Source organism: Delphinapterus leucas, chromosome 5, assembly GCF_059928025.1.
Source record: "Delphinapterus leucas isolate spDelLeu-1000000601 "Yukka" chromosome 5, BTC_Dleu_Yukka2, whole genome shotgun sequence".
Lineage (NCBI taxonomy): Eukaryota > Metazoa > Chordata > Mammalia > Artiodactyla > Monodontidae > Delphinapterus > Delphinapterus leucas.
The window spans coordinates 126,941,512-126,966,125 of record NC_143133.1 but is presented as its reverse complement, the minus strand read 5'-3'; the positions used below and the strand labels follow the sequence as shown (position 1 = coordinate 126,966,125).

The window sequence follows — 24,614 nt, the reverse complement described above, 5'->3', positions numbered from 1 at the left end:
AGACTAAAAAATACCATTTCTGACCAGTTCTCTGTCATACAAATAACTCCAGACCTTCCCCTGGTCAGACTGCTATCTCATGAGGAACAGAGGCTAACACTTCCCTGGCTACACTTTCAAGCTGAATAAATGGGAGAACAGTATCATTAGAGTTAACATACAGTATTTAATTTCAGACTTCATCTTCCCAACTGGTACATCCTGGCTAATACTTGCCAAATGTAGCCATAGAATTTATTTAATTAGCTTCTTTTTACTATAATAAATCACTGGACTAGTTCGAATAGAAATCTGATGATTGCAATTTATATATTTAAAGCATCACCTGACTTTTGAAAGTTGTTATTTTATCAGATTGAGAGTACAAAAATATATCCCAAATAGTTGTAACATTTTCTTCCTAATGTTTATAGATTTCTAAGCGAGATCCAATTTCCAGAAATTCATGATGAAAATGCACTTAAATTAGAATAGATACTATAGGGAAATGGAAATTGTCATTTTATTTTCAGGTAGGTCTTTGGGTTTGAGAAGACATTAAATTACACTATGGAATGTTGATCTGTCAGGTGAAAATTTAAGCGATGGTGATTTTCTGACTTGCTGTCTGAGACTACACATTTATTTTTCTGGTCTGTTTAGCTGTTCCTAGAAATTAATAATGACAGAAATAAGCCCATGTAATAAACTAAGATTTCCAACAATGGATGTTGACACAATCTGATTTATTTGTTTAATACTGAGTCTTCAGTAGAGTTGTTCAGACAGTATAGAGTTATACATTATGAATACTATGTTTAAAAGTGGAAACAAAATGGATATGCTGGAAACTATGCCAATTTACAAGGTAGTAATTATTAAAAATATAAATTAATACAGCAAAGTTTAAAAAATGCACTTATGCTGGCACTGGTTACTTGTTTAATATTTTGAAGAGCTCTTAGAACAGTTGAGGGAGATTTTTAAAGAAAAGCACTGAGACAGGCAGAGGCCACAATTATTGATAAAATTCTTGAGTTGAAACTGATTAGATAACAAAGCTCAAATATTAAAATTGAGAGATTTAAAACAATTTTCTAAAAGAACAGAAAATTTCAGTGTTTTAGAGCTAAAAGAGATATTTAGGACTAGTCCAATTTCCTAATTTTCCTGAAAAAGAAATGTGATCTCTGAGGTTTAAGTAATATCCCAAGGTCAGTGAGAAAAACGAACAAGTGAATTTATTCAATTAATTTTTTTCTGAATGAATTTGAATTGCAAATATTAGTGTCTATATGTTAATACCATATTTACAAAAAAAGAGTAAATGAACATTTTATTTATTTATTTTTAAACATTTTTATTTTATGTTGGAGCATAGTTGATTAACAGTGTTGTGTTAGTTTCAGGTGTACAGCAAAGTGATTCAGTTATACATATATATGTATCTTTTTCAAATTATTTTCCCATTTAGGTTATTGCAGAATATTGAGCAGTGTTTCCTGGGCTATAGAATAGATCCTTGTTGGTTATTTATTTTTAAATATAGTAGTGGCAAGAAGGTAACCCTATAAACGTATGAAGATTGTGGGTGGAGATGATTACAAGAAGGTAACAGCTGGTATAAAATGTTGACAGCAGTAAAGATTCAGATTTTCAGAAAATGTTGAGAGCAAATTTCGAATTTGTGATCATAAATTTAAACACAACACTCTGTTTTTCTCCAGCAACACATAGTTAGTTATTAGGTGCAGTTATACCTTATAAAGATGATATCAGAGTTTAGCTTTGCTAGGGAAGTACAACAGAGAAAGAAAGGATCCAAAAAGTTGAAAGGTTTGTGTATCAGCCTGATGATAACCATGTTCCTTGGATGCTATGCTGAAAAAGAAGGAAATTAGAGGGAAACTGAATGAGAAAGTGGTAGGCTCAAGTGATTGAAGATCTTCATGAGTTCAAAGAATTTTTGGCTGAAAAGTTTAGATTAATAGTGAAAAGCTCCCAAAAGCATTTGAGCATTTTTGTTGGTTGTTATAAATAGCAACTCTAAATGTCATCTGCAAGACATCATTAGCAATAAAGATTCAAAGAAAGCTTTGGGAAAGATAATGAGCTATCTTTGAAAATGTATCAGTTATGTGCTTTAGATAATTCTTGTGGAAGGGTGGCACTTAAAGTGGAAAACCTGTACCCATAATATTTAATTAGGTATCTTTGGGCAGATTCTTTTGACTATATGAATTAATGGTATTCATTATAAGGATGGTGGTCCTTTTAATCCCTCAAATCCAATGTATTCAAGAGTCCTTTAAACTTCTTTTGCTAAAATGCCTGACATTACCCAGATCTCTTTGTGTGTAAGTGTGGGTGAACAAATGTGTTAGCACCAGACTTGGGGGGAGGGGAGATGGGATAGTTCTTTTAGAAGGTTCCTTGTAAGAAATGGCATAGCTAAAGAGAGTGAAAGGGAAAGAAGAATAAGAAAAACTATTCATTAATAAGATGGCCAGTTTAGAATATATAGCATTTAAACATAACTGTACCTGAAATCTCAAACTCTCCTGAAAGAGAGAGTTTCCTCCTGAAAGACTGAGTTGAAGAAAGCTTTTTATGAGCTGCATCAGTGGTAAAGAAATAGCCTTTGTATGACTACTAGAGAATAAAAGGATGATGGATGATTTGGTTTCAAATTATCTTAATAGCTAAAATAATTATTTTCCCTATATAATCAAAACATGCACACAAATGTTCCTGTACCTAGAAACCTTGGGAATTAGGAGTCTTAAGGTGTTTCTAGAACATTTTTTTGCTTAGCTAAAACAAACAAATAATATAAGATACAACCTATTCCTCTTAAAATGTATGAAAGCCACAGTACTCAAATTAATAGACATATTTAAAAGGCAAGTAATTAATAAGGGAAACACTTAACTCATTTTGTTGCTTTTGAAAGACAAAAAATGCAAGTGGATATCCTATTACTAATTAACTCCTAATTGCTCGCTTGAATTTTTATTTCATTGGAGTATAGTTGATTTGCAATTTTGTGTTAGTTTCAGGTATACAGCAAATTGATACAGTTATACAAATATATATATTCATTCTTTTCAGATTCTTTCAGATACTTTGCCCATATAGGTTATTATACAATATTGAGTATAGTTCCCTGTGCTATACAGTAGGTCCTTGTTGGTTATCTATTTTATGTATAGTAGTGTGTGTATGTTATCCCAAGCTCCTAATTTATCCTTCCTCCCCACATTTCCCCTTTGGTAACTATAGGTTTGTTTTTGAAATCTGTGAGTCTATTTCTTTTTTGTAAATAAGTTCATTTGTATCATTTTTTAAAATTAGATTCCACATATGAGTGATATTATATAATATTTGTCTTTCTCTGACTTCACTTAGTGTAATAATCTCTAGGTCCATCCATGTTGCTGCAAATGGCATTATTTCGTTCTTTTTTATGGCTGAATAATATTCCATTGTATATATGTACCACATCTTCTTTATTCCTCTGTTGATGGACATTTATTGCTCGACTTTTTTTAAAAGTGCCTCAAAATATGCCCAGGCAAAAATTTGGTAACACAAGGATCAAAGGAAGTAGTTAAAAATATCTCCATTCAGATCTTATTCTGGTACAAATAAGTTGAACTCTGTTATTACTCTCTGCACCCAAAATCTGATAGTGGAGGAAAAAATTATTTAAATATATTCTTGCCATGTAAATGGAAGCAGGAACCTAATGCACTATTTGCACTTATTCAACAAACATTTAAATACTTACTTAGCACTTACCATGCTCCAGGCACTGTTTGAACAATTGGGATAATTTAGAAAGCATAGCAGCAAAGATCTGAACCTTGTCTTTTTAGCCCTTAAATACTAATGTGGAAAGATATATAATATACTATAATAATAAAGGTATACAGTATATTAAAAGATTGTAAGTGTCCCTGGAAGTGAAGTAGGCAGTAGACTATAATATTAAATAGGAGGATAAAGTATACCTCACTGAGAAGGTAGGATGTAAGCAATAACTTGAGAAACTGTGGGATTTGGACATGCAGATATCTAGAGAGAGTTCCCGCTGGGATGAGCACCTGGTCCAAAAGTCTATGTTAGAAGAATGTTTGACGTGGACAGGGACTATCAAGAGCACCAGATTCTGTAAAAGAGTGATGGGAGGGCTTCCCTGATGGCGCAGTGGTTGAGAGTCCACCTGCCGATGCAGGGGACGCGGGTTCGTGCCCCGGCCCGGGAAGATCCCACATGCCGCGGAGCGGCTGCTCCCGTGAGCCATGGCCGCTGAGCCTGCGCATCCAGAGCCTGTGCTCTGCAACGGGAGGGGACACAGCAGTGAAAGGCCCGCGTACCACAAAAAAAAAAAAAAAAAAAAAAAAAGTGATTGGGTGGATTTGGATTTAGAAAGAGGTGGAGTCAGAAGTTATAGGCAGATAGATTGATAGATAAACATATTCTGTCTATTAGTCCTCTCTCTTGAACTACTTTAGTACATTCTGTCTTTTTATGTTCTGTAGTAAGAATATAAAAGACAGCTTACTAGACAGATTAATGATTCAATTAGCTTAGCCTAATCAAGGGATAAATTTTCAAATATTTCACGATGCCGCATCCCACACATTAGGTGCTAATCCTGTCCATATCTGTTTAAATTCACAGTTGGCCTGATGTTTACCACCACTAGGGGATTCTAAAGCAATACACCTTTCATTGGCAATATTTGGGATTACTTATTTTCTGAAACTATGTCTTTCACTTTCTATTTAAGAATTAGAATAAAAGATGGAGGTTGTCAGAAATAATATTACCTAAAAGCATAGTAGAAATTCTATGTTGTTGATTAGTCACATATTGGAAATGAAAAGACACCTTCATCACAAATGACCACCCAGCTATGAACATCAGAAATAGTGGGAATATTCTAGTTTCAGGGCAAATTTCATTGTATATAAGCTCATAAAAAATGAGAACCCAAGTCCCTGGAGCAGAAGAAATTTAACTTATGCAGTATACCAAGATGAGAACTTCTAGAAAACTGGAGGTGTAGAGGTACTATACTTGTTTAATATTTAAGATAGCCTAGAGCAATGATAATCACAGACAAACTCTATGAAATGTTATTTGTGCCCACATAGTTACATTAATTTTCTTTTAATCCTTGTCTGTCCCAGGAAATATTTCAGTTGAAATTTACATTTCTTTCCAAGAAATTAGGAACTCGGGAATCCAATCTCATATACTTTAACTTTTTTCTCACAGTTATTTCCAAATCCTAAATGAATTCAAAACCAAGAATTTATCTTGCATTTACTTCTTCAATATGTAAAAACAACTTGGTTTAGGTGAACTTTAATATAATTCTGGGATTAGGTTTACTCAACTAATGGGTTACTCATTCATTTATTAAACACATTGATCTAATTCATATTAGATATTCATCTCATACACACAAGACATAAAGTAATAGTTACTTTTTGAAGGTACTATGTGTAGTGGTTGCAAAAGGAGCTCTGTAATCAGATACTCTGGGTTCAGTAATTAACTCCACCTCCTTCTAGCTGTGTCTCTTTGGGCAAGTTAATTAACCTCTCTGCCTCAATGACCCGATGCCCAAAATAGGAATTAGTAGTGACATCTGCAACATAATTGTGAGGAATTAAAAAATAAGTCATGTAAAGTGCTCAGCATAATGCCTGTCATCTAGTAAAAATTCAACAAATGTATACCATTTTTGTAATATGTATATGTGTACATTTAAAAGTATCCTGTGATATAGTTACAACATTTATTTTACAAATATGGGATGATTTTCCATTTTTAAAATGTCAGAAGAATGGTGGAGTCCCTGAAAACAATGACATATCTTGGTTTTTAAAAAGAGAAATGAAGAGCAATTCAAAGTTTCCAGTGAATAGATTACAGATATTATGGTATAGAGTATCAAAGATGACTAGAATGACTAACTTCAAAAAGAAAAACAGAGTTTGATAAGTTTTTACATTTGGCTCTTGTTTTTGTCTTTGGATGGATTTTAGCTCAAATCCTGATGAACTGTAGAATTTTCAAACAGGCGAATACAAATCTCTCTGTGACATAATTTCAGTATAAGAAAAAAAGTTTTTCCAATATAATGGCTAAAAAAGAGATGAGACTCACAATGAATATTTAAACTATGTTCATTAACTTTAAAGGAAGACTGGAAATTATACATAAGAGTGAATTCTTGGAGTTTTTAAGTAGATTCAGCAGCCTTGGGAAAGTTTCTGAGTATATGAGTCTATTCTGTAAACCTATAACTAGTCACACATCTCAATACTATCACTTACAAAATCAATCCTAGATACAGCTAAGGTTAGAAATCCATATATACAACTAAAGATTTTTTATCAGCAATATAACTGAAACTTGACACTGAATTTAAAGTCTGTGCAGCAAGCTGATAGATGAAAAAGTAGATATCCAAATTAAGAAAACCAGGATTTAGGAACCGAGCAAGGTTGACAATAGGTTTATCAGGCTGTTTTCAAACTCATTGGGATTTCTTAACTTCTTGAATAGTTTCATCAGCCTCACCACGAAGCCGTGCAAGATAGAAAAATGCATAGCAAGAACCTGTAAGAGAACCAGATTGCTTGTCTTAAAAATTAAAACATAGCACAGATACTAGATTTTAAAGCTCTACAGGGATCATCCAGTACAGCCCTCTATATCCTTCCGCTCCCCCATCATTTTCTTGATAGGTGGACCAAAACCCAGAGTTGAACATTGTTCTCATCTTTCAAGACTGTGCTTTTCTTCCCAAAATGATACCATTGTTTAAGAAGAAATGTAGTGGTAAGAAGCAGGAAGGCCAGAAGTGTTTAACAACATTCTTGCCATTCTTTTGGGGGCCGTATACCATAGCTGCAATAACATGAATTATCATAAGGAATTAATGCAGGGAAGACACTTGGAGCAGTGCTTGACACACAGATCACCCCCGAAATACTAGTTATTTTTATAACTATGGTAATAATTAGTCCTAGATTTGGGACCCAATGACCAGAGTTCAAGCCCCAAGTCTGCCACTTGTAAGTTAAGTTCCCTGCTGCGAACCCCCTCATCTGTCAAATGAAGAGATTGAACTACATGTTATTTAAACTTCCTTCTAGTTCTTTCTAGTTCTCCAAAGTTGAAGCTAAATGTAAAAGCCATACAGTTATTTGAGGTCTTTTAAAAATTAATTTTGTTTTTTTCTAGTTAAATCATAACTACCTTCTACAGTTAAGAAAATTATCACAATGAAATCTCCAGAGTGCTAGAAATGAAATATCTATTCTATCTGCTCATTCTATAGTGGTCCATATTGGGAAAATAAAGCAAGCAAATCTAGGGGTACTGGATACTATATTTCTCACTTTTTGTTTATAGGGAAGCAGGGAAAATCTTTATGACATGATAGCAATTTGGGAAGAATTTGTAATCATTACAAAGGAGATCTCCCCCCTATGTATACTTTAGACAGAGATGACCTCATACCCTAGCATAGTTACTGGGGGTGTTCACACAGATGTCTGAATCCTGTTCTGCAAGAGAGATTTTGGTAGAAAATTCAATTTTATTCAGTTAATAGATTTTTCCCTTTAAGGCTTACTAAATTATCTTAATTTAGCACATTGCAGAATATTTGCTTTGGGGTAATTTTTTCTTCCTACAATTTATAACATTTTGGTTAGGTTTCATGGGCTTAATTTTGATCAACACAGAGAGTTTATACTCTCTAGTGACAATATATGTGTAATAAAGGAAATACATTTTCCTCAACTGTATTCCTTGGGTACTTTCAGATATGATTTTCTGAAGATATGATGAATAAATATTGTATTTGTGTTTAAGAGTAGTGAAGTGGGTTTTTATACCAATTAAAATTTTATAAATCTTGTATTAATTTTAAGAGTCAACCAGTGTACAGATATATTTATATGGACGTAGTAATTTTACTGTTCCTTGTCTACTTCAAGTCTTTCTAAGAGTCAGATTGTCTCAGTGAATAGAATTAAAACATTCATTTCTTTCTGAATTATTTCAATATATGCTTTAGTGGAGGTTACACAAAATTGGAAAATTCCAAGTACTTTTTAATTTTAAAATGAGAAAATTGTGTAGTATATGTGTAAGGGGCTGAAAAGGGGCTTTGTTTCCTTGAGATTAATATTTCTTTTGAAAAATTTCTGTAGTAAATGTTATTGCTTGTTTAATTAGGATGGTAATATGATTTGATCTTTCCAAGTAATTTGACCCATTTACTATCACTAAGAGACAGCAAAACTCAAGATTGCTGTAGTTTTCCTAGCAGAAGCTGGAAGTTAAGTTGATATTTCACCCTTAACAGCTTTCCCCACTCAAGCCACCTGAACTTCCAACTTGAAGGTTTAATGTTACTCTAGGATTCGTACTAATTCCTGCCATTAGTTAGGGCTTTATACCTCAAGAATTCTTAGTGAATCTTATTATACAGTAGACCATTTGACTTCTCCATTGAAACACCTTCTTGCCTGAAGCCCTGTTAGTATATGGAAATCCTCTTAGCTCATTATCCTCTGCCCATATGGGTCCCAAATTCTTGCCGTCAGATTCTCTGACTCAGTTCTTCAACCTCAAGATCGGTGTTTCAATAATTTGGTTCCTAAATTATGACCAAGTTTATAAAGTATATCATATCTATGCTGGCATGCTGACTGCCCAGCTCCTATTCCATCCACACAGGTATGTTTCTTCTTAAAGTTCTCCTCTTAATCACTGTGTTGCCTTGAAGAATCATCGTGACTCAGGCATGAGTTGCATGTTATGACAAATTTGTGTTCATAAGTATGTAAGACATTAAAGATTTTGACTGGTGTGAACTTAAAGAAACTTGACCAAGGAATGAATAAATGAACTTGGTATCTAGGCTCTTAATATATTGGTTTAAATTTTGCTTTTGTACTCACTAGCTCTGGTACTCAGACCACATAATTTAAATTTTGTAAGCTTCAACTTTCTCCTTTGAAAAAATAAGCTTAAAATATTTACCTTGAGTTCTGCTTCTATTCATGAAAGAATACTAGTTATAAGACTTACCCTCCTACTGTAATATTCAATAGTTAGAAGACTAGGCAAAACATATAAAACAACTCTCACACATTAAAAAAACAGACAGGGAAGTGCCATAATACCTGTGAAAAGGAAAACAGAGAGAGTCTTGCAATACCCGGATTTCTGCCTGGAGGCAGTTTTTGGACCATGGTACATGGAGGGACAGCCCAGTCAGAACTACAGGGTCTTTAAATTTTGTAGTTGAGGAGACAAAGATCTGAGTTTGGAGAGAACAAAGCAGCTTCGATTTGTAAGATTGATTACCAGAAAGGAGGGAAACATACAGAGAAGAACTCTAGAAATCTGCATAGGTGTTACTCTGAGAATTTTATTTCAATAACAGTCTTCACATATGTAGAGTGAAATTTGATAAGGCTAGGCAAAGAATAAGTGCTGGAAAAGAATAATTACAAGAGAACTTTAAGTAGAATTCCCAGAGCTTTCACAGGTCTGGGAGTCTTTTGAATTCCCATCAGCCAGAGTAGTGAACCCTCACTGAATACTTGGAATATTCAGTAGAGAGCACAAAAGGGTCAAGCTTTAGTAATAGAGATAAATAACTCTAAAGACTACTCTAGTCTCATCCTAAAAATGTTTTTAAAGCAAGCCTTGGGGGGGTTAGTCTGACCCACAAGTAACTTAACCATCTGCCAGAAACAATCCTAACCCCTTCTAAGGGAATAAACAAAATCTAGCACTACACAGAATAAAAATCACAATATCTGGCAATGAATGAAAACATTACTGGACATAAGAAAACATAGGAAAATGTGACTCATAACCAGAAAATAATTAAGTCAATAAAAACAGACTTGGAAATGACAGATGATAGAATTAACAGACGAGAAGTTCAAAACACCATTACAAGTATAAATATGTCAAGGAGTTAAAGCAAAGCATGATAGTTTGCATCCTTCAAATGAAAGGCACAGTATCAGGATATTTGCTCAAATTTATATTTAGGTGTGCTATGTAAGTATAATAATGATAAAAATTAGAATATGAAGAGGCGATAACAATTACTGTTTTGGGATATGCTGTGTCTGACCCTTTGCTAAGTGCTATACACATATTATCTAATTTAATCTTCATAGCAACCACATGACATAGTTACTATATTTATTATTAGTTTTCAACTAAAAAAATGATGAGGTTGAGAAATGTTATGTAATTTGTTAGAGAGAACACAAAAGAAGGTTACAAACTGAAGATTTAAGCCCACATCTGTCTAAATTCGGAAGCACATCATTACAGTTTCCCAAGTCCTAAAAGTTATGAGCAGGAATGCCACTGTAGAATTTTTTAGCCTACACTGCCAGGTTTAAGAAATGTTCTAAGATTTTGTTTTGTATCTTATTTCATGTGAAATTTAGGCTCTTCAAGATGTATCCTGTAAATGTAGATAATTTTCTAAACTCAGAAATCAGGCTGCCATTTATTTACAAGAATAACTGTTTGCCAGGTTGACTCTAGAGACTTTTCTAGAGTCAGTAGAGTAATAGTCTATTTTTTAAAGCAAAGTGGACTGAACGTTTTGTTGCCAGGGGGAGACAGTGGCAGGGAGGGATAGACTGGGAGTTTGGGATCAACATGTACACCCTGCTATATTTAAAATAGACAACCAACAAGGACCTACTGTATAGCCCAGGAAACTCTGCTCAATATTCTGTAATAACCTAAATGGGAAAAGAATGGATATATGCATATGAATAACTGAATCACTTTTGCTGTACACCCAAAACTAACGCAACATTGTTAATCGACTATACTCCAATATGAAATAAAAATTTAAAAAAAGATAAAGTGGACTCAGTTAATATTTTTGTTCATATGTTTCCATCTAAACAATTCAAGAAATGTTTTATATAGGAGGTAAAAATTTAAAAACCACTTGAAAACCTTTTAAGCATTAACACTCTGGTTTCTCTTCAGATCTTAATAATCTTTTGCCTTTTTAAGCATAAATGCTGTCACCAAATGAAAAAACCTTTATCTTATGAATATTTTCCTTATATTACACTCTAAATCTGCAGATTAATGTGACAACCAAAACCAGTTACAATCTTTTCTTAAATTCCAAAATATAAAGCTAGAAACACAATAAAGGCTAGTATATATGTCTTACAGGTCAATTTCTTACCCGATGTATTGTGATAATGTAGAATATGTTCTTAAGGTTATGTGCTATTTAGATTTTCATCAGAAATAGGAAAATACTTTAACTTAAGTCAAAATTATTCATAATAATATGAAAAATTGTTAAGGTTTCTAAAGCTCTGTCACGTAATTTAGAGGCAGATGAAAAAATTATGATAAAGATAAATCCCAATATTTATTTGTATTCTTTCCATTTTTCTTCTGATAGTGTTTCTAGGAAAAATAGAAAATAAGATGTAGGTTTAGACTAAATTATGAGAATATGTAAGTTCTCATATATGTCTGTCCTTGATATGTCATACCCACCGCCCCGTTTTCAAAGACTGCTATCGAAGAAAGCATTTGCTTAATTTTTGCGGTACGCGGGCCTCTCACTGTTGTGGCCTCTCCCGTTGCGGAGCGCAGGCTCAGCGGCCACGGCTCACGGGCCCAGCCGCTCCGCGGCATGTGGGATCTTCCCGGACCGGGGCACGAACCCGTGTCCCCTGCATCGGCAGGTGGATTCTCAACCACTGCGCCACCAGGGAAGCCCGAAACGCCTACTCTTGAAAGACTTCACAGTTCGGTCAACTCTTGGGCCTTATTTCCCCACTGCTCCTTTTTGCACAACTCACAGTATATGCCAACTAAACCACTTGCCTTTCCTAGACCTCTTAGTGCAGTGCTTCTCAAACTCTAACGTGCATGTTCATCACCTGGCAATTTTGTTAAAATACATGTCCTTGCTCAGCTGGTCTTGGGTGGAGTCAGCATTAGAAGTGAGTTCCCGGCTGATGGTTTGCTACAAGTCCAGTCACCATACATTGAGTCGTCAGGTGTTCCGACTGCTGCATGTTGCTCATCTTCAGCATTTCCTCTTCAGCCTTTACCACTGTTTACATGTGATCCTCCTCTGTGGTCCTTTGTGTGTTTGCCCATTCACAGGCTGAATGAGCCTCTTTCATCTTAGGCTCAGAGAGAGTTTTGTATACCTGACATCATTCTCCTGAAGTTTTACTTTCACTTTTGTGTGTCTAGTCAATGCTCTCCTAAACTTTGAGGACTATTTATGACTTATATCCCCAATATCTAGCATGGTGTCTGGCCCACAGTACATATACAATAAATATGTATTGTAAAGTAATTAAAGGACATGATAAGAGATAGAGGGAAAGAGAATAAAAGGTAACAAAAATGAAGGAAGGTAAAAATGAAGAATTGGGTACGGTGAGATCACATTTTATTGCAATTTTCATACAGTTCCTTCCACATATAAAACTACTACAGTATGGAAAATAACAGGAATTGAAACTTTTATCATGTTTAGAGGGGGGCAAAATTTTTTTCCCATTATTTTGCTTTCTCAATAGCAGTATTTCCAGGGAAGATAGATAGATGGACAGACAGACTCTTGTGCCACAAGCATATTTTGCAATAGGCCTGCTAAGAAAAAGATGAACTCTTCTACCATTTAATTATGCATAGTGTTTACTGGGGACTTAAGGTGAATTGCTCTCCTTTTAGTGTAGAAAGCAGTTATGATAATAGAAGATGAAGAAAGTCCTTTTCACGAGAAAAAATCCTGAATATTTCCTACGTAATCACCAGTGCTGCAATTATTTTTACTTATGGTCCTGGGATTTAGCAAAAAGTGCATTGGTACCACCTTTGGAGACTTACTCAGATATAGCTATTGTCATATGTGTGAGATATTCATGTACATTCAGATCTTCTTTGTTAAATGAATTCTTTTTCACTTCAAAATCTTTGCACTAGTACTAATTATTAGTTACTTCTCTTTGCCATCAATAATCTATTTTGAGATATATATATATATATTTCCTTTTTTTTTTTTTTTTTCTTTCAGGGTTTGAACCTGAAAAGACCAGAGTCAGTACAAGGAGCGAGAGAGGTAAGAAAGTCTAAAGGAGAGGGAGGGGGAAGAAGAGAAAATGGTTACAGTGTTGCGGTGATTTTGTTGATGTTGACTGATGCTGAGGATGTTAATGACAACGGGGATGTGTTGAGAGGATTTATGATAACATACATCTCATTTACTCTGGCCAAACCACATTTTATACATATTTGTGTAAATGTATTATTTGTGCTGCTCCTCTGAAACTGAAGAAAGTACCAGGTCTCTGGTTAGGCAAGTGTTGTTTCTGTTAAAATAGATTTTTATAGCAGTAGGGCCCTCTAGACAGGGCAGAAAAAACTTTTTTAAGCAAACGTTACATGCAATATTTAAAATGATTGATTGAGAAATTAGCATAATTCTAGCAACAGAAACACTTTATGTCATCTGGGATTCTTCACTCTTCTATCCAAGACAATTGGCAAATGCTACTAGGTGTGTGTGCAATTTTAGATGGTATGAAGTTGCCCTGGTAAGACTACTGATTCTAAAACTTCCTTTAATTATTATCCCAGATGCTTTATAAGGAAGGGAAACTTTTAATAGTACCAAACATAATACCATATCGTTTATGTGATGTATATTATTTTCTAATTCTAATGTACAGGCTTAACTTCACCTTGATTAAAATTCTTTCCAGGCTAAATGTGTAAATGCTCTATTTTACTTTGTGACTCAGGTTGTTGGGTGTAGGGGGATGGTGGGATATTTAATTCAGTAAATCAATATTTTCTTGTTGCCCAAAAGGTAATTTTATTTTTGGTGAGATTTATATAATTTGGGGGCAAAAGTGAAGATACTTTGTCTTATAAAATGAGAAAATAAACGTAACCCTCCTCCCTATCTGTGGCTTCGCTTTCTGTAGAAACATGTTTCTTCTGTATTTAATACATGGTGTTTGCCCCTTCTTTCCTTGCTCTTTTAATTTTCAGTTGTGTGTTTTTAGTATTTGACATTTTAGTTCCTTGTAAACCTGTCATTTAGGGTCTTTCTGCTTATTTGCTATTTTCCATCCAGAAGAATCTATTCTTTTTGAAGGATGCATAACAGTAGGCTCACACTGGCAAAAGAGCTGGAGAACGTGAAATATAGATAGATTTATCTATATTTGAGATTTTTCATGATGTAGGAGAGCAAGGTAAAAAGGACGTGGTCATCAGTAAAGGCAGAGTGGGAAAAATTATGTACTGTGTAAGGAAGACCTCAGAGCCATTTACAGGTTTTGTGAGGGTAAATACTTTCTCTCAGATGGGACTAAAATGGATCTACTTAGAGACTTAACTCATCACCTTCTAAGTGAAAGTTCACACCCAAGCAGGACTGCCACAATTTATTTCTGCTGATTCAGTGCCTTTGAGGACATTCAATTTGGGTTGTACTACTCAGCTTCTCACCCCTGTATCCTAGTCCAAGAGCAACTGTGTCTAAAGAGGGGAGACTTAAGTCCATGTACCCATGTGATGATGTTGCTAAATGGTAGCAAAAGTCATTTTTTAGATTAAGATTTTGTAGATTTTCATGTTATTTTTAAAAGCCTAATGACTGACCTTTATTGAAAAGAGTTGCTGTTAAATTTTATTGCTTAGTTTTTCATTTCCTCTTATTCTATTTTTATTACAAATGCACTTGTGGGTAAGGAACATGTCAATAATGTATATTAAATTAAAAAAACTTTTCTTGAAAGTATTTTATGGTTTGTGTGAAGGTCAAATTTTTAATGACCTACAATTTCACATATACATCTGTATAGAGGGGACAACCCTGATTTGGGCCTCCTCCCTGAGGTTAGTGGAATAATTGAGAAGGAGGTAAGATCATCCAGTTAATGATAGGCTGGTAGTGTCTTCACTTGAGACCCCCAATCCAGGAATAGAAAGTAAAAGTCAACTATTAAAATTCAAAACAACCACTTCATTTCCTGTGTGGGCAATACTGGGTTACATGGGCATATTTCTATCCAGCCTAACACTCACTTTAGTTTTCCCCATGATTGTAAAGTCTAATACATTCTGTGGTAAGAAACTTCAGAGAAGTATCAGACAATTAGGTGAACTATGTTGTGGACACTTCTGTCAAGTCTCAGTGGTAAGTGATCTGTAAACGAGAGTGTAATTCCTTCTTAAGAGCTTCCTGATCTGATCTCTTTTGCTTATGAATTGTGACAGGTATCTTTCTGATTCCTATTTGCTGTGTTCTGTTACATGCATGTGTTACAAAGATGTATAATATACTTCTGATTATGTTAAATTGAAGTGTGTGGATTTGGAAAACTCTTACTCAAAACATCCTCTTAGAATTTTTCATTCTAATGATATTGTGATTGATGAAGACTGAATGACAATGATTACTCATAAAATGAATCAATTTGTCTTAGTTCAAATGACAGATGTTCCCAGTAGGTGTTGACGGATGTGACACTAGGGCCTCTTACCAAATATTTATAAGAAGGTTTAAGAAGCGTCAATTAAAATGTCTGTTTACCATTTGAGATCATGACAACAGTTAGAATATGCATGGAAAATCGAAGCAGGCATTAATATGCTATTTAGCTAAGTGGTAAATATTATTAAAAGGCTCATTGCTAGACAGGAAGGCCAGATTTGAACACTACATGCCATATAAAACATAAATTAAGAAGAAGTGATTAAGATATAAATTACCTTCCGGAAGGAAATAGAGATGAACAGCACCTAAACTCCTTGTATTGTTGTGAAATATTTGAAAATAGGTATTAATTGTATAAAAAACTTCAGTTACATTAAGTTTTTGGTATATTTATGGTATATTTATTTTTTATTTTTATGGTATATTTATATATTTTTTGTATATTTATTTACCATGCATGTAAATTGAGGGGGCTGATCATAATAGATAATAACAAGGTTGTTTAAAAAGGGAGATTAGTGGAATGCTGCGTGAAATGTGATTATATAACTGATATTCCTTTCTGATTGTAAGTGAACTTCCTGCCTCTAGTGGGATCTTATAACTCATAGAAGAACCTCAATGAAATTTCACTGGATACGACACATAGACAAATCATATTTCTTTTAAGGAATTTCTGTTCTCCTAAATACAGTGCTTTTACTGTTAAATGTGGATAAAATCAGGTTACTATCAGTTTTCTTAAAAGATTGTATAACTTTGTTATTTTAAATAGTATTATATTTTCCAAAGTACGGTTTTTGTTAACTTATTAAAGATTCATCTGTGTGTGCATGTGTGCCTGTGTATGTACGTATGCATGTGTTTGTACACACTAATTTTGAATGGCAAGTTGTCTTTCTTTTCACCTTAGCTCAAAAATACTCGACCATCCATATTCTGGATATTTTATATCACAAGTCTAAATGCACATGATGTGGGACTTTATATCATGGATAAAGAAAACTATTATGGTTAGATATCTAAGTCAGGATCAAGCATTTAATTTCAGAAATTACACTTAATATGGCAAGCTAAGGTGAGAGACAGTGGTTACTGGAGCTTTTGGGTTATGGGTGTCGTTGGAAGTTAACAGAGATTCCAGAACCATTGATGCAATGGAAATAAAGTGCAAGCGTGTAATGATCAGGAATCACTTTTACATAATTGGCAGAGATCAGATCTCCTCAAAGTGATGAACAAAGTAAGTAGAGATTATGTTACCATTCTTCAGCTGGAATTCTGAAGAAAGATTAATATCGGTACACTTGAACATTTTAAATAACCAGTTTTGTATTCTTGTAAGACAGATATTGAAAATGCTCCGTAAACATCTGAGAGAAAATGAACATTTCTGATAATTTCTAGAAGCATTCTTTAGAAATGTGCCCCCAAAACGTTAGAGATGTATTCATCCCTTTACGAGAAAAATCCCCTGTTTTAGTGTGGAAATTTTTCAGTTAATTATGTTTGACTGTGCCAATGATATTTCTAAAAATTCTAATTTTACCTGGGAGATTGCAAGGATAAATAAATAGATTCTGATAGACACATAGGAAGAAGTGGACGTTTCAGACCATTAAAATAACTGATTTTTGAATGTGTAATTCTCAAGAAAATCATGGGCATTCCTTACAATCTGCCTACTTTGTAGTCGTCAGAATGCTTCACTAACTTTCTCTGTTGGACTACAGTATCCTCACTTTGCCAAAAAACATAAATGGGAAATTACAGATGATGTGAATTTCTGATACTTAAAGAAACATAATTAATCAGAGATATTTGAAAAAGGTAGATTGAAAATAAAATGTTTAGCTCAATGCTATTTCACCAAGCTGACTTTATATTTAAATGTATGAATCATTTAAAATAATAACTGGTGACTTGCTGTTTATGTAAAGTATCACTTGAGCATATAATATTCCTAAAGAAAGTGATTATTTTATTCAGATAAATAGTGGATTTTATGCCTTTGCTAGTACAGCTGGATAGACTTTGCATTGTTTATCCCTTGACAGATTACATGTTCCTACTTGAAGTTGAAAGTCATTTTAAAATTTGAGCACTAAAAGGGAGAAAACTCAAAGAATGTGATCAATGATATTCTGTATTTCAAAATAATTTGTCTCTACCTGGAATAGTAGCACAGGCATTATTACAAGTGGAACAAAATTAAAAATCACCATTGTTTTCTCTTTCCATTTTTAAATTAATTAGAATTATTAGGCAGATTATTTTGGATCTAAGTTATTGCTTAAGTTAAGAAAACTTGCTACTATTTCTCCCACATCCAGCAGACCACTGGAGAGAATTGTTTTCTAAAGAGAGAAAAGAAGAAAAATAAGTGAGTTTTAAGAATAGAACTAAAATCGAAGAAAGTGTGTTCTTGAAAATGAGTTAGCAAAAAGTGTTGAAGTGCCATTGTTCTCTTAAAATCTAATGTTTTACATAATTTGAAATTATAGAAAATAACAATATTTCTTTTATAGCTTGGTGAAAATCTTCACCGAGAAACAAATCATGATTACCAGTTATCTTTAGTAATTTTTCTGCAAAACTTACTTCCATTTGCATGAAGTCTTTATTGTTTAGCATTCAGAATAGACTGACTGTTTCCACTTCTGTTCAAATTTAGCTATCCCATTCTTGGTTGATGTAGAGTTTTGTAGAATAAGAGATTCTTTTATAACCTCCGTGATGACACAATTTGGGGGAGAAATATATATTGGCTAATATTATATTCTTCTTTGAGATATAAAAGCTGAGGCAAAAATAACTCTTCTTTTATAACTAGAATTATTCAGTGGTTCAGTGGCTATAATTTGCCACTAAGATGTATCTGATTTACAATTGGATTCTGAGATCAAGAGACCTTTTAAGGACTCAGTAAAAAATAAAATATCCTTATTTTTTTTCCTTTCTCGGAATTGACAGGCAGTAAAGGAACTGAAAAAATCTTTGTGCTTATGACCCAATATTTAATTGAAAGAAATACAATTTACAAGACCATAATAATTATTCCTGTTTCAAAAATGTTCTTAAAGGGTAAAATGAGTTAATATGTGTAAAGCTCTTTGAACAGTGCCTGACACATAGGAATCATGCAATAAATGACAAAAATTTTTATTACTATTATTTTCCATACCATTTGCTCTTCCTTTTATCTTTCCTTCTGTCAGAGACAATTGGAGTGTCATGTTGTTGGGAGATTTTACTGTTTACATGGACTGTCCTATAATCAGTGATATCTAAAGCCTAGTCTTAGATTTTACATTCTAAATTGGTTCTCAGATGACAAATTCCTGATAGGACAACAAACAAAATATACTTGGAATCTATCATTGAATCTCAAAAAATTCTTAATTCCATAGTTCATATTACAGATGAGAGAAAATTTTATTTACCTTTCACTTACAGCATTGTTTACAGAGAGCAGTGCCTAAGAACTACAGGTTTTATAAGCTGTTTTTCACATCCTGTATTTTCTGGGTGATCTTCAGATTGGATTTTGAAGATCTCTTCTATGCTTGTATACCACTGAAATTCCAAGGAACTATCCAAAAGAAACCTGTTGGTTAAGCAAAACTAAGATTATCAGCTCTACATCAGTAAGAAAGAACACATTCTTAGTAGTATTTCAAATAAGAAAATCAAAATCCGTAAGAAGTGCACACTATTCAATTTTCTAATCTTTCTTTTGGAAATGTTTGACAGATTATCTAGATTACACATTGTTAGAGTATGTACATAGTGACAGAACAATTTTTCCTAAGAGAAGCAGGGCAGAAAAGAGTGAGGGAAGGAGAGAAGTGACAAGGAGCCAGCATTGGACAGACATGAAACCATCACTGTGGAAGGACAAAAGAAGCCTTAGATATAGGAAACCTATTACACACACACACACACACACACACACACAGAGCCACACAAAAGAGTATTTACAACAGGTTTAAACAATAATTTGAACCCTAGTGAATTCCATCAAGCATCAATCTAGCAATCATGGTCCCCAAAATGGACTCTGCAATTTCAGATTGTACTCGATGGAATTGTATCAGTTAGAGATATAGGAACATGAGTTAAAACATAAAGCAATCAGGAATTTGACCTAGAGGGCCAAATAACTTGAAAAGACCACATGAAAATTTTGCTTCAGCAACCTCCTATCTTAAGAACTTGGCCTAAGACCTGATGAGGGAATTCAACTCTCTAACTCTGAGCAGAATGAAACTAATTGGAGTCAACAAAGGTAAGACTGAGGAAAAGCCTCACAAGGTTTTGAAAGAATACTCAGGTAAAGTTTGTCTAAAGGAAATCAGTCTAACAAAACCTAACTCCAAGCAGTCCAACCTCATGGGTACCTGGAGTTAGAGCTCTTCTTACTGACTCACAATGGAAAGTCATGAAAACAGACAGTCACGTTGTAAGTTACAAATCAGGTATTTTCATCTAGAATAAGAATTTTCAAAGTTGATTAGGTTATCAAAGGATTACTAAAATCATTCTCATTCCTAGGAGGCAGAAACTCTGCATTTGGTAGGTTGACAAAAAGAACTTAAAGTTTAGACCCAGTGCAGGGTGTATCTCACTGTTGCTCTCCGAGAGACTCCTGAATGGAGACTTTAGCGGCCTCAGAGGAACATATTTCAAGTAGAGGAGCTTAAGTGAGATTGCACAGGGGTTTCGCTGGGACCTCCCTTGTATCTCCACAATTTTTGACTCTTTGTCTGACAAATGATCACAAAGAGAAAAACTTTTCATCAAGCAAAACTGAGTTTGTTAGAACTACTGCAATAAAAAAAGAACACTACGTTGACAAAATTTTAGCAGGTCTCTAAATGGAGAGTTTAGGGGAGGATATTTAGAGGGTGTTAAGTTACAGGCAAGATGATTTAAAGGCAAGTCTTGTAATGTAGGTAATAGGTAGAGATTAGGCAGGTTAGGCAGAGTTTATCACACTCTAGCTTTACATTGATGTGCACAATAAGTGAAATGAATGGAGAGTCTGACCTCAGAGTTCTGAAACGCAATATATTTTCCTGATTTATGAGTCTTTTTTCAAAAATATTTGTATATAATTAAGAATTTGTAATTTTAAAGTGGATTTTACAAAGAGATGAGGACTGAGAAGGGTTACTGTAGAAAGAGTTTGACTTTCTAATCAATAAAAATTTAGATATCCATTCTTATAAGGCACACATATTATTTTTAGAATCAGTTAAACCCTGAAGATGTTTTCAGCTGAAAAGGCAAAAACAAATTATGATTTTTATTTCTCTGCCTTATATTTTTATTTGAAAGTGTAGTGTTAAACTCATAGGGATCTTTTTTGGCATTGTTGTTTTTATTTGTGTATACAACCTATGATGCAGTTATTTTTTGCCCTTTACCTATGTCAATTAATATAAAAGGAAAATACAACTCCATATGGTTGAATTGATTCAGCCCGTTTTCATCAGAGAAGTATTTATTCATATATAAATGAGAAGATCTCTTATGATTCCTTTCTTAATTACAAATAAAAGCCAATAGCCACCTCAAAAATATACAGAAGATAAACATCTTTATTATTTTGATATTTATCCATTACTTAGCAAGATAATTTCTTTTCTGTTTAGATTTATGTTTTCATATAGAACAAATAATCCCCATGTAAATATTCAATTACTGGCTTTGCTGACAGACATATTAAAATCCTGTAAACCTACAATGGGAACTAACTACTTTTCTCTGAAGAACTTTCCTGCTCTCCTACTCTCTACTTAGAAATAGATCCCCAAATCTCTTTCCACTTTTCCATCATCCGTCCAGCTGAGGACAGTTATTCAACATATGTCTATTTTCTGTTTACTTCCCGTCCTCACACCCACTTTGAGACAGTTTTTGGGACATCGATGCTCAGTCAGCCCAATGGAATAGCAACACTCCCAACTAGTTCCATTGCTGTCCTCCAGTTATATCACGGGACCCCGCAGTCCCTTGTCAGTGATCACCGCACTGTTGCCTAATATGTAACGTAAAACTTCTAAATAAGATTACCAGTAGGCGGAAAAATATTGTATTTATTATTATAAATATTATACTGTTGAATTATTATATAAACAATTGTTTTAATTATATTAAAAATGTTAGGATTAGAGAATTTCAGACTCACACAACAGTTATGTTCAAAATAATAGCTATAAGTAAAATTGCTGTTGCATACTATATTTGTTTGCTAAGGCTGTCATTACAAAGTACCATAGACTGGGTAGCTTTAACAATAGAAATTTATTTTCTCACAGTTCTGGGTCTAGAAGGCAAGATCAACGTGTCCATAGGTTTGGTTTCTTCTGAAGATTTTCTCTTTGGCTGGCTTTCAAATAGCTGCCTTCTCGTTGTGTCCTCACATGGTCTATTCTTTGGGTGTTCATATCCCCAGTGTGTCTTTGTGTGCCCAGATTTCCTCTTATAAGGACACCAGTCAGTGTGGTTGGGGCCCACCCTAGTGGCCTCATTTTACCTTAATTATCTCTTTAAAGGCCCTATCTCCAAATACCATCGCATTCTGAGGTATTGGGTGTTAGGACATCAACATATGAATTTGGGGGGACACGATTCAGTCTATAAAACACTCTAAAAGTAATACAACTGTACAAATCATTTCCCTCAAAATAGAAGCTTTCTCTTTGCCCTTTACCTATTTACTCGGGAGTGTCTTGTCTCTTCAATAACATTAAAATTTAGTTACGGGGCTTCCCTGGTGGCGCAGTGGTTGAGAGTCCGCCTGCCGATGCAGGGGACACGGGTACGTGCCCCAGTCTGGGAAGATCCCACATGCCGCAGAGCGGCTGGGCCCATGAGCCATGGCCGCTGAGCCTGCGCGTCCGGAGCCTGTGCACCGCAAAGGGAGAGGCCACAACAGTGAGAGGCCCACATACCGCAAAAAAAAAAAAAAAAAAAATTAGTTACATTTAAATTCCCAACAACAAATATAAACAGTAAATAGAAGAATAAAATAACACATGTAAATAATTTATCTGAAATTCTAATATCCCAAATGCTCTGAAAACTGATATCCCCTCCTCAAAGGGAGGCTCAAGCTCATTTGGTGGCCCAAACCTGGCCTGAACTAATATGAACCCATTTATAGTCTTTCTTTTTCCCACTTAGCATGAACCTGTATATGTTTTACTACAGAAATATCAATGTGTTTGTACAGAGCGCTGCTCCAAACCCTGCTGGGAATATTCTAAAGATATGGCATATGCTCTGTATTACTATTTTAAAATCAGGGTAATTCCAAATTACCAGATATATTTGACCTGAAGAATTTTGGATAAGGCATTGTAGATCTGATATAGGATACATTTCACTCTAAAACCCTAAAAAAATAGCATCCTTTCTTTTCACAATATAAAAAAAATTTGAATTACCCTTGGTAAGAGCTTTGCGTGTGCTTATTAGTTCTGTAAGCACTTTACATATAGTCACTCATCATAACAAACTTTTGAAATAGCCACTATTATCATTCTCAGTTCAAAGAAGAAAAAGCCAAACAAAAAGTGGCTTAAATAACTTGCCCAAGCGTTATAAGTGGGTGAAGCCAGGATTGAAACCTAGGGAATATGACTCCAGAGTAAAAATTCAACACTACACTGTGATTTATAAGAAGAGAAATTAATAGATTTACTACAACTGGATGTTCTGACTCTTGGCATTCCTCATGAGAATTATCTAAACTTGCTAAACAATCATATTCTCTGTCTCCCCCTCTCTCTCTCCTTGCCTACTTATTTGTTGCATATAGGTATTATCTCATCCAAGACCAAGACCACAACTACTCTCTTGTTTTCGTTAGGAACTATTTGACTACAAAGAATAGAAACCTACTTAAAACTTACATTAAATTGAATAGTGTCGGGTACATCCATTTGCAGGGAATATATCTTGATCTTCTGGAAAATGGATGATACTCAGCTCCTTTTCTCTGTTTCTCTGTTCTCTAATTCTACATCATTCTTCCTTCTGTGTAAATTAGGTCGCTTCTCTACCTTTTTTTTTTTTCCTTAACCTATACTTTGTCCCTCATGACTACCACCAAATGATGGGCTCAGCTATCTACTGTGTAGCTGGACAGTCACTTCTAATTATAGACAGTGTGGTCTAATTTCCCCTAGCTCATCCACACGGTTCAATCAAATAGATATACTTTAGCAACAGGAACTAGGATTAGAAAAATGAATTTTTTCTTTCTCTTTTTTTCTCTTTTCTTTCCTTTTATGATATTTAAATGATAAAAGCACCATTTAACTCATCTTTGGATTTTACCACTTGTACTGTGGCAGAAGAGTCTCATGATCTGAATGTTCTCTTTAAGATAATTGTGGTTAGGGAAGATATACTGGTAGTAACTCATGTGGAATGAATGTCGGGGTACCATTTTCATTTTCTTTTATTATTTTTAAATCAAGAGGGGATCAGTTAGGAAAATACAAAATTTACCTGAAACATGCAGTTTGTGCAATTTTCCCAGGCTCAGACTTCTTAACCAGGTTCTGATCATCATCTCAAAGTTAGCTTCTCAATCACCCCTGTCTAAATCTATTACATCTTGGGGGGGGGGATTAGCTTTCACTGATTAAAAATACCATATCCTATGAAGAAAGATAAATGTTGACAATATGGTAAATTAAAACAGTTCTCTATCCGGATTTATTTATCCAATGTATATCTAATCCATTGTATTTATTAAACCAGATCATTGCTGGTATGTGAATCCTGAACATTAGTGTGACCTGTACTTCTCTTCTGTGTACTAAAGGGAGTGGGATCAGACAATATTCCACATGGGAAAATTCACAGTGCACTTGCTTGACCATTTCTGTATGGTTTAGGGGTAGACAATCACAAATAGGACCTAGAGGAATATCTTATAAAACAGTTGAGAGAAAATATAAGGGTTATTTGAATCTGTATTTGTAAATACTCAAAAATGTTAAATTCAAAATGGGTAAGTTAATGATATTTAGCAATTTTA

The 24,614-nt window shown here is 34.3% G+C and overlaps 1 protein-coding gene across 3 annotated transcripts in view; it reads left to right on the top strand.

The window, feature by feature from the left end:
• The window catches only part of CCSER1 (coiled-coil serine rich protein 1), a 1,259,018-nt gene that overhangs the window by 827,207 nt on the left and 407,197 nt on the right, over window positions 1-24,614 (top strand). For all 3 annotated transcript variants that reach the window (XM_022582337.2, XM_022582338.2, XM_022582336.2), the window contains one exon: window positions 13,124-13,168. In XM_022582337.2, coding sequence (XP_022438045.1) covers window positions 13,124-13,168 — 45 coding nt within the window. The remainder of the gene's footprint in view (window positions 1-13,123; window positions 13,169-24,614) is intronic.